Here is a 13,060-nt window from a genome sequence, read left to right on the forward strand (position 1 = left end):
CCTGTTTTCCCTGGATCTGACTAAAGCAGTTTACTGTAAACCTAAATTGCCATAGCAGTCATGGACTGAGAGCATATGGACTGCTGGCACAAATATACACCGAGACCAACTTTCTATTCCTGTAGGCTAATTGGAGATTGCCAAGGGTTCTGTGGTAGCCCTTTTTATAATCAGCTGTTAATGAAAAGCAAATGGGGAGAAACCTATTCATTCCCTAGAAGAGGCACAGTGGTAGCTTGCATGCTGGTGTTGCTGTGTGCTGCCACTGCAACTAGACTGAAAAGAGGGAAGCAATAAAGGCAACCTTCAAACTCTGTAGCACCTGGGGAAAAAGACTTCTGAATTCAAACATAGTTGGGAAATTGAAACAATTACAGATTGTGTTTGGGGAAACATGTCCAACAGGTTTGAGAAGAGGAAAGCGCTTGATCTGAGGGAGGAGAAGGCAGTAATATCTATAGCCCAGTTCAACTTCACAGCTCTTTGAAAAATTCAAAGCTCATAACAGATGGGTGTTGTAACCATGGGATGTTTTCTATCCTGCAGGCATGCATATCATTCTGTTTCAACACTTCCTGTTTGCCCTCAGAAAAACATAGCTGATGTGAAACTCCAAACAGGACCTACGTCTGTACAAAGCTCTGATGCAGTCATTATCCACCCTGGTGCTATGCTCGCAATGTTGGATCTTCTGGCCTCTGTTGGATCAGCTACACACCCAGAGGTAGGAAAAAATTTTACTGTCTTAAGCTTTGAGAGTGACTGTGAAAAAGGATGGCTATGGGAAATAGGAAAACTGAATATGTCCTCTTTTTTTTTTTGCTGAGGAACTAATACGTTTTACAGACCAAGAGAGTTGAGGTTCTGAGCCACTGGAGCAGGTTGCCCAGAGTGGTTGTGGCTGCCCTGTCCCTGGCAGTGTCCAAGGCCAGGTTGGACGGGACTTGGAGCAACCTGGCCTAGTGGAAGGTTTACAGGGGGTTGGAACTAGATGATATTTAAGATCTCTTCCAACCCAAACCCAAATTCTATGATTCTCTGATATGAATAACTAGTGACATAGAGGTCTGATAGAAATTTTACTTCACAGACTGTTTTGTTTGTCTCTTTCAACCTCCTGGCAACAATGTAAATCTAAAGAAAGGTCTTATATGGCCATCAAGTAAGTTTCCAAGCAGTATGGTTAATTCATGTTTCCCTGACCTATTAGGTGTTAATGAGGAGGAAACAGGATTGGACATTATAGCTTGGTGTATATGTGCTGTTTGAGATAGCGGGAATATGTTCTAGGTTACAAATTGTACTGCCTGCATTGTACAATTCCCAAGCCAAAACCTCTACTGGTGGTTTGTATAAAGGTTTTGTTGGACATTTTTTAAGTTGGGTAAGTATTTTTTGTTTGAGATGTCTACCCTGAAGAACAGGGAACTCATTTCTGCTGGTGAAAAGTAGAGGTTAGTTTAACTTATCACTGTCTGAATTTTTTTCTTTACAGTGATCATGATAATCATATAACTTACCCTTTTCTGTAAAGAGATGGAAGAGTCTCTTCACACACACCACATGTACATGCCCTCCCCCGACACACACATATACACATATATTTAAGTATAGGATGCTTAATGTATTTATTCCTAATGATAGTTTCCTTTTCATTATTATGCATAAGAGCTTTCATTTATTTGCCTTCTCAGCTTGTGTCTTCTCAAGTTGTGTGCTCTTCTTTATTTCAGCATGCACTAGATCTCCAGCTGGCAGTGGCAAATATCCTCCAGTCTCTAGTTCACACAGAGAGAAATCAGCAAGTTATGTGTGAAGCTGGGCTCCATGCACGGCTTCTGCAGAGATGCAGCGCTGCTCTGGCTGACGAGGACCACTCACTGCATCCTCCACTCCAAAGGATGTTTGAAAGGCTGGCATCCCAGGCACTGCAGCCGATGGTATTGAGGTCAGAGCAATAGCATTGAAGGGAAATCTGTTTGGTGTTTTTCACAGAGATTGAAGTTAAATGCTTGCTTTCTTTTTGCAAATCTTGAGAGGCTATCAAAAATGCCATTCTTGGCTAGGTCCTCAGGAAGAGGAAACATGAGAATGGACTCCTTGACTCTTCTGTGCAATGTTAAATACCTTAGACTGGAAAAGCTTTAGGCCGGCAGTTTTGTTTAGCACTTCAGTTTGCGAGAAGGAAATGCAAGAATGTGATAGAAGAGTTGTCTGGAAATATCTGGGGATAAGTAGCTTTAAAAGGTTGATCTTTCTGCATGTTCATGCAAGTAGGTTTGTACATCTATGCTAGTACTAGAAAATCAAGCTTGAAAAGTTTATGAGCATACTTTGAACCATTTGTTAAATACCCACCCAATTGTATGATGGTTGCATTGCTTGCTAGATTCTGGGGACACCTTTTTGTGGTATTTCAGTATAAAAAGGGGCTTATTAAAAACAAGACACATTTTTCCAGGGTCTGCAGTGACAGAACCAGGGCAAGGGTTTAAACTAAAAGTGTGTGGATTGAGATTGGACATAGGGAAGAAATTTTTTTACAATAAGAGTCGAGACAACCACTGGAACAGGTTGCCCAGAGAAGCTTTCGATGCCCCATCATTAGAAGTGTTTGAGCTCATGTTGGAGAGGGCTTTGAGCAACCCAGTATAGTGAAAGATGTGCCAACCCACAGCAGAGGGGTTAGACAAGATGAGCTTCAAAGGTTCCTTCCGACCCAAACTATCCTGTGATGCTGGGATAAGGAAGTTAATTGTATTATCTCCTATGGGTATCTGACTGGCTGACCTGCAACCAGGACAGCTGCTCAATTCACTTCAGTGACATGCAGAATCACTTGTGACACAGCTACAAAGAAGCATGCTTGCTGGTAGTCGCATCACAAACGTAGATACTGATAGCCTAGGTAACTGTAGATATAGATACTACAGTTATCTATAGTTAAATCTCATGGTTTAAGCACAGCTGGTAACTCAGAACCACACAGCCCCTCGCTCACTCCCCCCAGGAGTCCCAAGGGGATGGGGGGGAGAATTGGAAGAATGTAACTCCCACAGGTTAAGAACAATCCAGTAACAAAGGTATAACACAAAACCATTACTGCTACCACCAATAATAATAATGATAAGGGAAATAAAAAAGGGAAGAGAATACAACTGCTCATCACCCCCCGACTGATACCCAGCCTGACCTGAGCAGTGATCTGGGCTTTCTAGGTAACTCCCCTCAGTTTATACACTGGGCGTGATGTGTTGTGGTATGGAATACCGCTTTGGCTAGTTTGAGCAACCCAGGTGGGTCAGGTGTCCTGTCTCTGCTTCCTCCCAGCTTCCCCTCCTCCCTGGCAGAGCATGAGACTCAGAAAGTCCTTGGTCAGACTAAACATTACTTGACAACAACTAAAAACATCGGTGTTATCAGCGCTGTTCCCAGGCTGAAAGTCAAAACCACAGCACTGCACCAGCTACTAACGAGAAGAATGATTGCTACTGCTGAACCCAGGACAGTAGAGATGTTAATAGCTCTGTAGTGAGCCCTGAGCCAAATAAGATACAGGGATGAAAACAAAGCTGAGGTCACTTACATCAGTCTATGATCTGCCTTTCCACATGAGTTCAGCTTGCTGAATTTGCATCAGTGAGTGTCCTGACGTTCTCCTGCAGGATGTGGCACCCTCTTGTTAAGTCTTTGGAATTAAGAAAAGGAAGTTGGGAGCTTTATAAAATTTTCTGATGTCAGCTTTTGAGATCATGGGTTCAAAACTTTCAGATGGTCTAAATGTGTTTCTTGTAATTATGCGTTAATTAGTTAAAAGCTGAGCTTATTACCGTTACTGTCTTTTTTAAAAATGGTGTTAAATTTGGTGTCATTTTAGGCAAATAAATAAACAAAATTATTTGTAAATCTTTTTTTATTCTCTTTTAGGGAATTTTTACGCTTGGGAAATCCTTTGAATTGTGGAGCTTGGGACAAAAAGCTGTTGAAACAGTACCGGGTGCACAAACCCAGCTCACTGAGTTTTGAACCGGAAATGAGAAGTAGGTGCTGTAGTGCTAGAAATGTGCAAGAAGAATGCTTTAACTGACATCCCCCAGTTGCACACTTACATAAGATTTGTAGATGCACATCTGTAAAAACCTAACTTAGCCCTGGCTTTGTATGAATGTGAAATCATTATAACAATTTGACTGGTAAAAGTTCTAAAAGTAGAGGGGATATAGTAATTGTATTTAATATATATCCAGAGAGGTAATTATAACTCCTTTTACTTTTAGGAACAGTAACTATTAAGTATGATAGTAGCTTGCTTTTAAGTCTTGAATATATTCTATGTTTGCAGTATTTAACAGTAAAAGGAAAAATATTTTTCTCAGATACTTTCATTTGAACATCACATTGTTAAATATATATAACGTGTCTCATGGGTTCAGTAAGGTGTCAGATAAAATAACTGAAATTCATACAGTAACGCATAATTTAATTTATTTCAGCTAAACTCAAGAACGTGGCTATTAACATTACTAATAATGAAACAGAAATAGAATTAAAAAGAAACAAAAGCACAATTTATGTAATTGGCAGAATCTCAATGTAGTAATTATTTCTCTTATTAAAGAGGTAGAAACTGGAGTTGGAATACCCACTCAATTATTTAAAACTCAGAAGCCCCTTTTTAACCATTCATTAATTTTTCATGGTAAATATTCACAGGGGTTTACTTCATTGCTCACTTTTAATGTGTTTATTTTCTTAGTACTGGAAATCTGTAATAGTATGTGGTCAGCATGTGTTGAATTATGATCACATGGTAACTTAAACATTTTAAAGAAAAAGGATAGACTTACATTAGCTTTTTTTAAAAAAATGGAGGAGGTGACACTACAACAACTGAGTTTCAGCTTTAGTCCTGGAAATAACACTGTGGGAAGGTATTCACAATGAATTTTGATAGGATATTCACTATATTCCTAGATTATAGATACACAGACATATGGTTACGCAGTGGAAATTTTCATTGTATTTTTGGGTGGTATCCTGTCATGGGAGTACATCTGTCTGATAGAATTCATATTCAGTCAGCAGTTATGCATCAGCTCTGACTTTCACACTGGAAAGTTACATCTGTTTTCCAGTCGTTCAATAAATCAGTTTGATAACTCCACTGAATGTCTGTAACCATCAGATTGCTGCTGATCCAAACCTCTCTTCCACATGTGCTCTTTACTATTGTTACCCATGAGTTTTAGAGCTTGGCTGATTTGTAGCATAGGAGAGTCTCAGTAAAGGCTAATACAAAGGAAATTGATAGTTTCCAAAGCATGGGATATTTATTTCTATTTATTTTCAATTGGTGATTGACAATTCAGCTATTGCACTAGAAACAGTACTTGAAAAGTATGAGTAAATAGCCTGAAAATGCCTGCCTTTTGCAATGCTGTGTTCTTTCTTGGCTTCTACTGTAGATAGCATGGTTACCTCAATGGAAGGTCTGGGTTCTGACAGTGTCTTCAGTTTGCATGAAGACAGCCACTATCGGATAAGCAAGAGCCTGCTCAAGCCAGCAGAAGGGAGCACAGTACCCCTGACGAGAGTGAAGTGTTTGGTCTCCATGACAACCCCACATGATATCAGGCTTCACGGATCATCAGTTACGCCAGCATTCATTGAGTTTGACACTTCTCTTGAAGGGTTTGGGTAAGGTCCTACAGTGCTCTCCAATAATATGGGGCACAGCACAATCATTTTCTTACTTTCTTCTTTCAGAGAAATACTTGTAATTTTTAATGGACTGTTTGCAAACCAGAAACAAATGAATTCTTTGTAGGAAGGAAAGGAATAATTCAAGCTACATAAATTTCCACTCTTATTCATTAATGCCTTGAAACCAAATGCTTGCTTGCCATCTGTGAATGTAGAAGTAGGTATGTATCTAAACGTTGATAGCACCCTCTCCGTTCTGGATTTCACCTGCCTTTTAAAATAAAGGAACACCAACATACCCTTGTAGAAACTGATTAGTTGCTAGGATTTATGTGCAACATTTGGATGGCCTATATGTTCTGAAGCCCACTTAAAATTGCTGCAGAACTTGGAAATGTGGAAATGGGCAATTTGGAAATACAAGTAAAACAGAGAAGGCAGCTATGTGAGTTCAAAAAACTGGAAAAAAATTATTAAAAACTGGAGGCGTAATCTAAATATACTGCTTAACTATTTTTTTCTTTTAGCACCCAGTATTGCCTTTACTTACTATTTTCTCTAACACTTGTTGGGTGAGGTGCTTTCATTTTCAAAAGGGAGGAAGTAGAACATAATGAGAGCTGTAATCAAAAGAAGGATGACAGTGACCAGAGCCATGGACTGCTGTTGCTTTCAAGATGGGCGGTTAAGTTAACTCTTTATAGCTTACATGAGAACAAAATAACTTCTAGTTCTGTCAGGCAGCTCAGCTACAGTGTACTTAAACAAGCCTGCTGAAGTGTAAATGTCAACAAAATGATGATTCTTCATCAAGTGGAAGAGCAATCATTTTGTCTCTGATAATTTATACAAACTGGAAGCTGAACTCCTATGGGGATTCACTTGAGCTCGGGTAGGCTTGTCACTGAAATTGTCTGGGCTCTTAACAATCTTTTAGTACCTAAGGGACATATTCGTATCTGTTTCCGTTGTGTCCACAGCATCACTGGCTCCTGTAAGGACCAAACAGCTAGTTTGGTGAACTGTAACATTACTGTGAAAGCTTACGCACTTAAAATAAGGACACTAGTATGCAGTTACCAGATCCTTTTAATATTTACCTAAGCCAGTCTATTTGAGAGCCTAGAACGTCCCAAAGACTGAAGCAAGTTATGGTCACTCACAGAACACCTTGTGCTGTGGAGCCACATTAGCATAAGTCTTTGCGCCTTTACAACAAAGACATATGTGGCCAAAGCTCTTTGAACTGGAGGTAGTTTAGCTTCACAAAGAAATCTTGACAATTTGTTTCTAGTTTTCATAAATGCAATCAAGGAGAGAGATGGTGTGCTTATGATGCATTTTTCTCTGCTATAGTTAGTTTGAATTGAACTCCGATTATATTGACTTTAATAGACTCTGATGTGTTACTGGTCTTCTGTTTAACAGTTGCCTTTTCTTGCCAAGTTTGGCTCCTCATAATGCACCTACAAATAATGCTGTTACAACAGGACTTATTGATGGTGCAGTTGTCAGTGGAATTGGAACTGGTAAGTGCTCGAGTATGACTGTTAGCAGTGTTTTATATCCAGTGTTTAGTTCTCTTATACTTTTTTGTTAGCCGTGAAGTGATAGTATGATGTTGGATCTTATACACTCACAATTGAGAATTTCTTAAGTCTTTTTTTTTTGTGTGTGTTCCCATTGCTTTTTGGCCCTAAGTCAATGAAAAGCAATATAAAATCCAAATGTGTGATTGCTTTAAAATACAAGGCTTTTACCAGCAGGTTAAGTTGTAATCAAGAGAGGTGTATGAATAATGAAACTGGATACATTAAGAAGTTGAGGTACTAGTGCGAAGAGCATAGGAATTGTGGTATGAATTGGAACTGTGTACTTGTGGCTTTGTTCTGCTGAATTCTTGCCTGAATTTATTACAGTTGTAGTTACATTGTCACAAAAATCCCATCAAAATTGTTTGCTATCCCTTGTGCTTGTTCACTGTATGCTGTTACCTTACAGGAACCTGGTGTGCTGCAGGGTTAATTCAACATCATTACGTAGTTAAAAATGCTGTTAAGTCTAAAAACTAAGTTGAAGGTTTACTGGAGTAAGATGGAATTGGTGTTATACACTGCTTGAAGTGTGTGAGCTCTTCATTCTGTGAGAGTGCCCAAGGAGGTGAAATGGGGTCAGGTGTATGTGGTAGAGAGATCTTCAGTGAGTCACACTTACAGAGGAATCTCATCAAGATATTAACAGTTTTTGAGGGCCTGATCCATTTCCACTTTTTTGTCTAGGGAATTGAAACTAGGTTGTTCTGAACAAGCACAGCTTCAGAGTTGGTTTGGTTTTAGAATAGGAGGAAATAGTATGCAATTCTTGCTTTACTTTGTTTTGAAAGAAACCCCTGCAGTGTAGCTTTATGTGGCTTTTCCTCCAAGCTTGATTCAGAAATGAAAGAAATAACATTGAAATCTGTGAAGGAAAGGCTGAAGAAAGCACACCTGGTATCAACTGATCTGCTAAGAAAAAAGGAACAGGTAGGTATCTTAAGTACTAGCTACTGTAGCTGTATAATGTAAATGCTTTCATTTTTGTTTTTAGGTGAAAGATTTTTCCCACCCCCATCTGGTTTAAGCTACTCAACTTGGTTTTGTATTGAACATTTTAGTACACCTCCTAATAGCCATCCTGTGAGACTTCTTACTGTAGTGCGGCGTGCAAACTCCTCAGAGCAGCATTATGTATGCCTTGCCATTGTCCTCTCGGCAAAGGACCGGTCACTGATTGTTTCAACTAAAGAAGAATTACTTCAAAATTATGGTAAGAGTTGGTTGGTGTTATCATCTGATCCTGACAATATTATGGGAATGTGACAGGAAGTTTAATTGGAACCTAGTATCTAGAAGAATTGTGTGTGATGGAACTTCAGTTGCAGCTTCACCAGCTCCTAATGGGTTTTGTCAGTGGAAAAATACAAAATGTAAGTGTGCTTGTAGAAATTAAGGAACTTTCATAATTTCCAAAGAAGATTCTGTATCTGCATATAAAGAAGGTTTTTTTTCAAAATCACAAGTTGATTTGAAGGAGGAATTACATCATTGGTTCTGAAAGGTGTTTGCCTTTTATTTATCTGTTTTATTTATCTATTTGAAAGTGATCAGTTATTCCACTTTATGTTTTAACCCTGTGATCAGTTTTCACAAAGAGGTTGAAGTAGTTTGTAGAAAGACTTCGTTCAGTTTCTGTCATCAAAAGTGGAATTACAGGAGGTACATTGAAGGTCTTAAGTGACTCTGAGCCCAGTGAATTTGCTGGAGAGAGCTATTGGTGTGGTCAGGGGTTTCAGGCTTAGCTGTCTCCTGCCTTGTCTTCAATCAGAGCCTCCAAAACAATTCAGTTTTGACAGGCCATTTATGCACTGCGGCTGTGGAAGAGCTGAGAGGATCAGCACAGTGTTCTAAGGAATTTTAGGCTTAGCTTTTCACCAGACTAACACAATGTGTTTACAAGTGGTTATCAGAGATCTGTTTCTGCTTCTGTTCTTTCCTTTTGAGTGGCAGGCACTAATAAAGAATTCATACAACTATTGTTATTTTTAAAACCCCAAATAGCAAAGCAAACTGTTGTAGAATATTCCTTATTTTCATGATAAGTGGACATTCTGTCATAAACTGCAGTAGTTTCTCTTAGTGTAAGTCGGGTTCAAAACCTAAAACTAGAGAACTGAAGACCCATAGTATAAGGAAGGAACTAAATCTCTCAAATTCCAAAGAAAGTGATGTGAGTTTCTTTCTCAGAAGATCGAATTCTTGTAAGAGAGAATGAAATAAGCTTATCTTCATATTAATTGCTTTAGTCTGCACTAAGGCTATAGATTGTGTGGTTTTAGTTTGTAAGCCCCTATTATCTAACTCTTTAAAAGAGACTGGATTTGAAGAGGCTTTGTCAGAGAATATCTGAAGGTCTCTGACTACAAAGACTATTTTTTAATTGAATGGGATATTTTGCTTTATGGGAGTGCCACCCTGCTGTGGATAAGTCATCGTTGGTGGTGTACCTACCTTCAAGTGCTGAGCAAGTAAGTACCAGAAGAACTGAGATGGCAGGCCCACCGGTGCAGGGACTGGAAGTACAGAGAGTCTATTGTAAAAATAAATGGGGGTGTTTTTAAGGATCCTTATTGTGATTTTGCTTAAAGGTGTTTGGCTGAGAAAAAGAATGTGAGTTTATTTTTGTATCTGAAGATTAGTTTCAAGAATGCTGCTTTTATCATTTTTCTCATACTGTCTCTAAAGAAATTAGCGTTCTCCTTGTGCAGACAGCTGTTGAGGTAGGAGGATTAGTGGTTTCTTTTCCTTTAATATGAAAGAATGAAGGGAGATATGAAAACCTCCTGTTTTCTGTTGAAGCATTCCCTGGTGGAGAATTTTATTTTCTAGCTTTGTCTAGGGGGAAAAGGTGGGGGGGTTTCAAGTAGAGTGTGATAGAGCATGGGTCATTCTACTTTGTGATGGAGAATCTAATGCACCTGCAAACTCGTCATGCCCTCTGGTATGATGTTAAAGGATGCCTTTTAGAGAAATCAAAAAATTGTGTGCTGAGAAATGAAGTTCATTTCAACATTCAGGAGAAGAGAATTCAGCACCCATTAGTGAAGACAGACCTGGGAAATGCTTGAGGAGTGTAAGTGGGTGAATGGGGGATAGGTGGTTAGCAGCTTGTGGTTTGCAACCACTGCTCTGGCTGTTTGTCTGTAGGGCAGGCATCTGTTTCCCACTACTTTCACTGCTGTCCCTGCAGGACACAGCTGAGCCAGCAGCCAGGCAAGTGGTGCCTCTGGTAAGCACGTGAGAGAGAGAAATACACTAGATGGAGTGAGGAACAAGGGGGGAAAATGAAAGAAAGTGCCCTGAGGATGTGAAGCTGAAAACAGGAGCGGAGGGGTTCTCCAAGCACAGAGACCCCTCGCGGCCCCTTAGAGGACTACACTAGAGCAGGTAGCACAGCCTGTGGAGGAGACCATGGTGAAGCAGGGAGAAGTGTTAGGAGAAGGTCTGGGAAGTATGGGTATCTTTCTTTCCAGAGTGTGAGAGTGACATGTAGGTTTGGAGAGACATCTGTTGTTTCTTGCTGAATACTGCTGTGAAAACAATTTTAGAAAACCAACGAAAGATCTTTCTGTGACTTTCGTTGTGGCATGAGGAAGTTAGTAAAAACTTGAGCAAGCTGCTCATTTCAGCTAGAATTTTTCATTCTTTCAGTTCTTGTATTTGAAAGTTATTAAGCATATGATTTTGTTCCTATCTTGTTAATTGTGGTGACCTCATCAGTGTTTACAAATATGTAACGGGTGGGAGTCAGGAGGGTGGAGCTAGGCTTTTTTCAGTGATATCCAGTGATAGGGCAAGGGGCAGTGGGTGTAAACTGGAGCATAGAAGGTTCCACATTAACATCAGGAAGAACTTCTTTACTGTGAGAGTGACAGAGCACTGGAACAGGTTGCCCAGGGGGGTTGTGGAGTCTCCCACATTGGAGGTATTCAAGGCCCGCCTGGACAAGTTTCTGTGTGATGTACGCTAGGTTACCCTGCTCTTGCAGGGGAGTTGGACCAGATGATCTCTTGAGGTCCCTTCCAACCCTTGGGATTCTGTGATTCTGTGATTCTGTAATTGTATTTTTGTTGACTACATGCTATCTAAAAAAACGGCTTTAATGTATTGCTGTAGATTGTTTTGCAGAAAGTCCAATGATGAATTTGTCTATTTTAAGTTTCTGATAACATTTCTACTGGTGTGCACTAATTGGTACTTTTCCTTTAGTTGATGACTTCAGTGAGGAATCATCATTTTATGAAATTCTTCCCTGTTGTGCCCGTTTCCGTTGTGGTGACCTCATTGTGGAAGGCCAGTGGCATCACCTAGTTCTGGTCATGAGTAAGGGCATGCTAAAGAACAGCACAGCTGCACTGTACCTTGATGGACAGCTTGTTAACACTGTTAAGGTAAACTAATTTTTTATATCCTCATTTTTACTCATTGGAGAGATTTCTGTCTGTCTGTGCATATATATGCACAAACTCCATACAAAACAAGAGCGAAACTAGCATACTCCTTTTTCCCTGAAAAACAACAACAAAACAAACCCACAAAATAGGAGCTTTGCAAAAAGGGGTCTTTGTTCACTACACAGTCCAGAGCCAGCTCTAGTCCTTTTAAAAGAAGATAACAAATACTTTCTCAGGCATGAGCAATAATAACACTAAAATGGACATGTTGCATTGGATGTGAGGCAAGAGTGGCAAGGCTATGCTGCTAACCAGATTAATTACAAGTATCATAAAAAGCTGAAGATGACTTATCCTAGGACCACGTAGCAGATCTATCTTTGAATAATAGGGAAATTACAGAGTAAGCTTTGCGGATATATTCAGGTTGTAGCTTTCCCAAACTTCTTGCCACCCCTGAAATAGTATCCCCTTGTCAGTGGTAGCCACTGAGATGTCCAGTGTTGTTGTTAGATGATTGTAGATAAGACACATTTAATTGTAAAGTATTTTATAGTTTGGTGAAAGAAACTGGGAGACTAAAAGAGAGCAGTTAAGAGCACTGCAGACCTGTCTACTGAGTACAAAGTATTCTGGACCAAAGAGCATTTGGCATCTGGCAGGTGGTCCTTAAAAGTGTAAACTAAACCTGGTTTGGGGTGAAAATTAGCTAGCATTACTATACTGCTATAGTATAAACATATAAATGTTACTATATTGCTATGGGTAAAACAATATTTTGACTTTCAAAGTTTACCTTTCGGTCTTTCTTTTGCAGAAAGAGGACTATAGTCACTTGTGCTTACGGGAGTAATACATGAGCACTTATCTGGCCATACATACATGATTACATTCAATAGCTGGTTGCAGATTTTTTACAAGATAGAAAATGCCTGTGAGATTGTTATCATCCTTACATACAGGCCAGCATCTTGCTCACATATTTGTCTTAACTGCCAACTGAAAATCCTATAAAATTGAGTTCATCACATTTGCACTTCCACACAGAACAGTATAGTTACCAAAGGCATGTCTTCACTTAGTGGAAAAGGAGAAGAAAGAACATGTTTTTGAGATCATCTTATTGCTTTATGCAAATAACAATGACTGTCATAGAGCACCATGGTTTTAGAATCAAGATACAGCCTAGTTCATTAATGTTTTTAAGCACAGAACTTGCATATTCTCATCCTATGTTTCCATACGCACCTTCAGCTTTTGAAAGCCACTTACCCTCTGATCTTTGCATTTATCTTCTGTTTCACCTTTTTCACTGACTTTCACTGTATGGTACTGTGCATGACATAGCAATCATTTGGTACATCCCCT

The 13,060-nt window shown here is 39.5% G+C and overlaps 1 protein-coding gene across 7 annotated transcripts in view; it reads left to right on the forward strand.

Moving 5' to 3' along the window:
- The window catches only part of WDFY3 (WD repeat and FYVE domain containing 3), a 173,662-nt gene that overhangs the window by 99,118 nt on the left and 61,484 nt on the right, over positions 1-13,060 (forward strand). For all 7 annotated transcript variants that reach the window (XM_061350991.1, XM_061350994.1, XM_061350992.1 and 4 more), the window contains 7 exons: positions 547-724; positions 1,734-1,948; positions 3,928-4,040; positions 5,466-5,697; positions 7,132-7,232; positions 8,290-8,508; positions 11,508-11,689. In XM_061350991.1, the coding sequence (XP_061206975.1) occupies positions 547-724; positions 1,734-1,948; positions 3,928-4,040; positions 5,466-5,697; positions 7,132-7,232; positions 8,290-8,508; positions 11,508-11,689 (1,240 nt within the window). The remainder of the gene's footprint in view (positions 1-546; positions 725-1,733; positions 1,949-3,927; positions 4,041-5,465; positions 5,698-7,131; positions 7,233-8,289; positions 8,509-11,507; positions 11,690-13,060) is intronic.

The sequence above is a fragment of the Neopsephotus bourkii genome, unplaced genomic scaffold, assembly GCF_033783945.1.
Source record: "Neopsephotus bourkii isolate Nb327-2 ecotype Australia unplaced genomic scaffold, CSIRO-AGI_Nbou_v1 NB_547, whole genome shotgun sequence".
Taxonomy (NCBI): Eukaryota; Metazoa; Chordata; class Aves; order Psittaciformes; family Psittacidae; genus Neopsephotus; species Neopsephotus bourkii.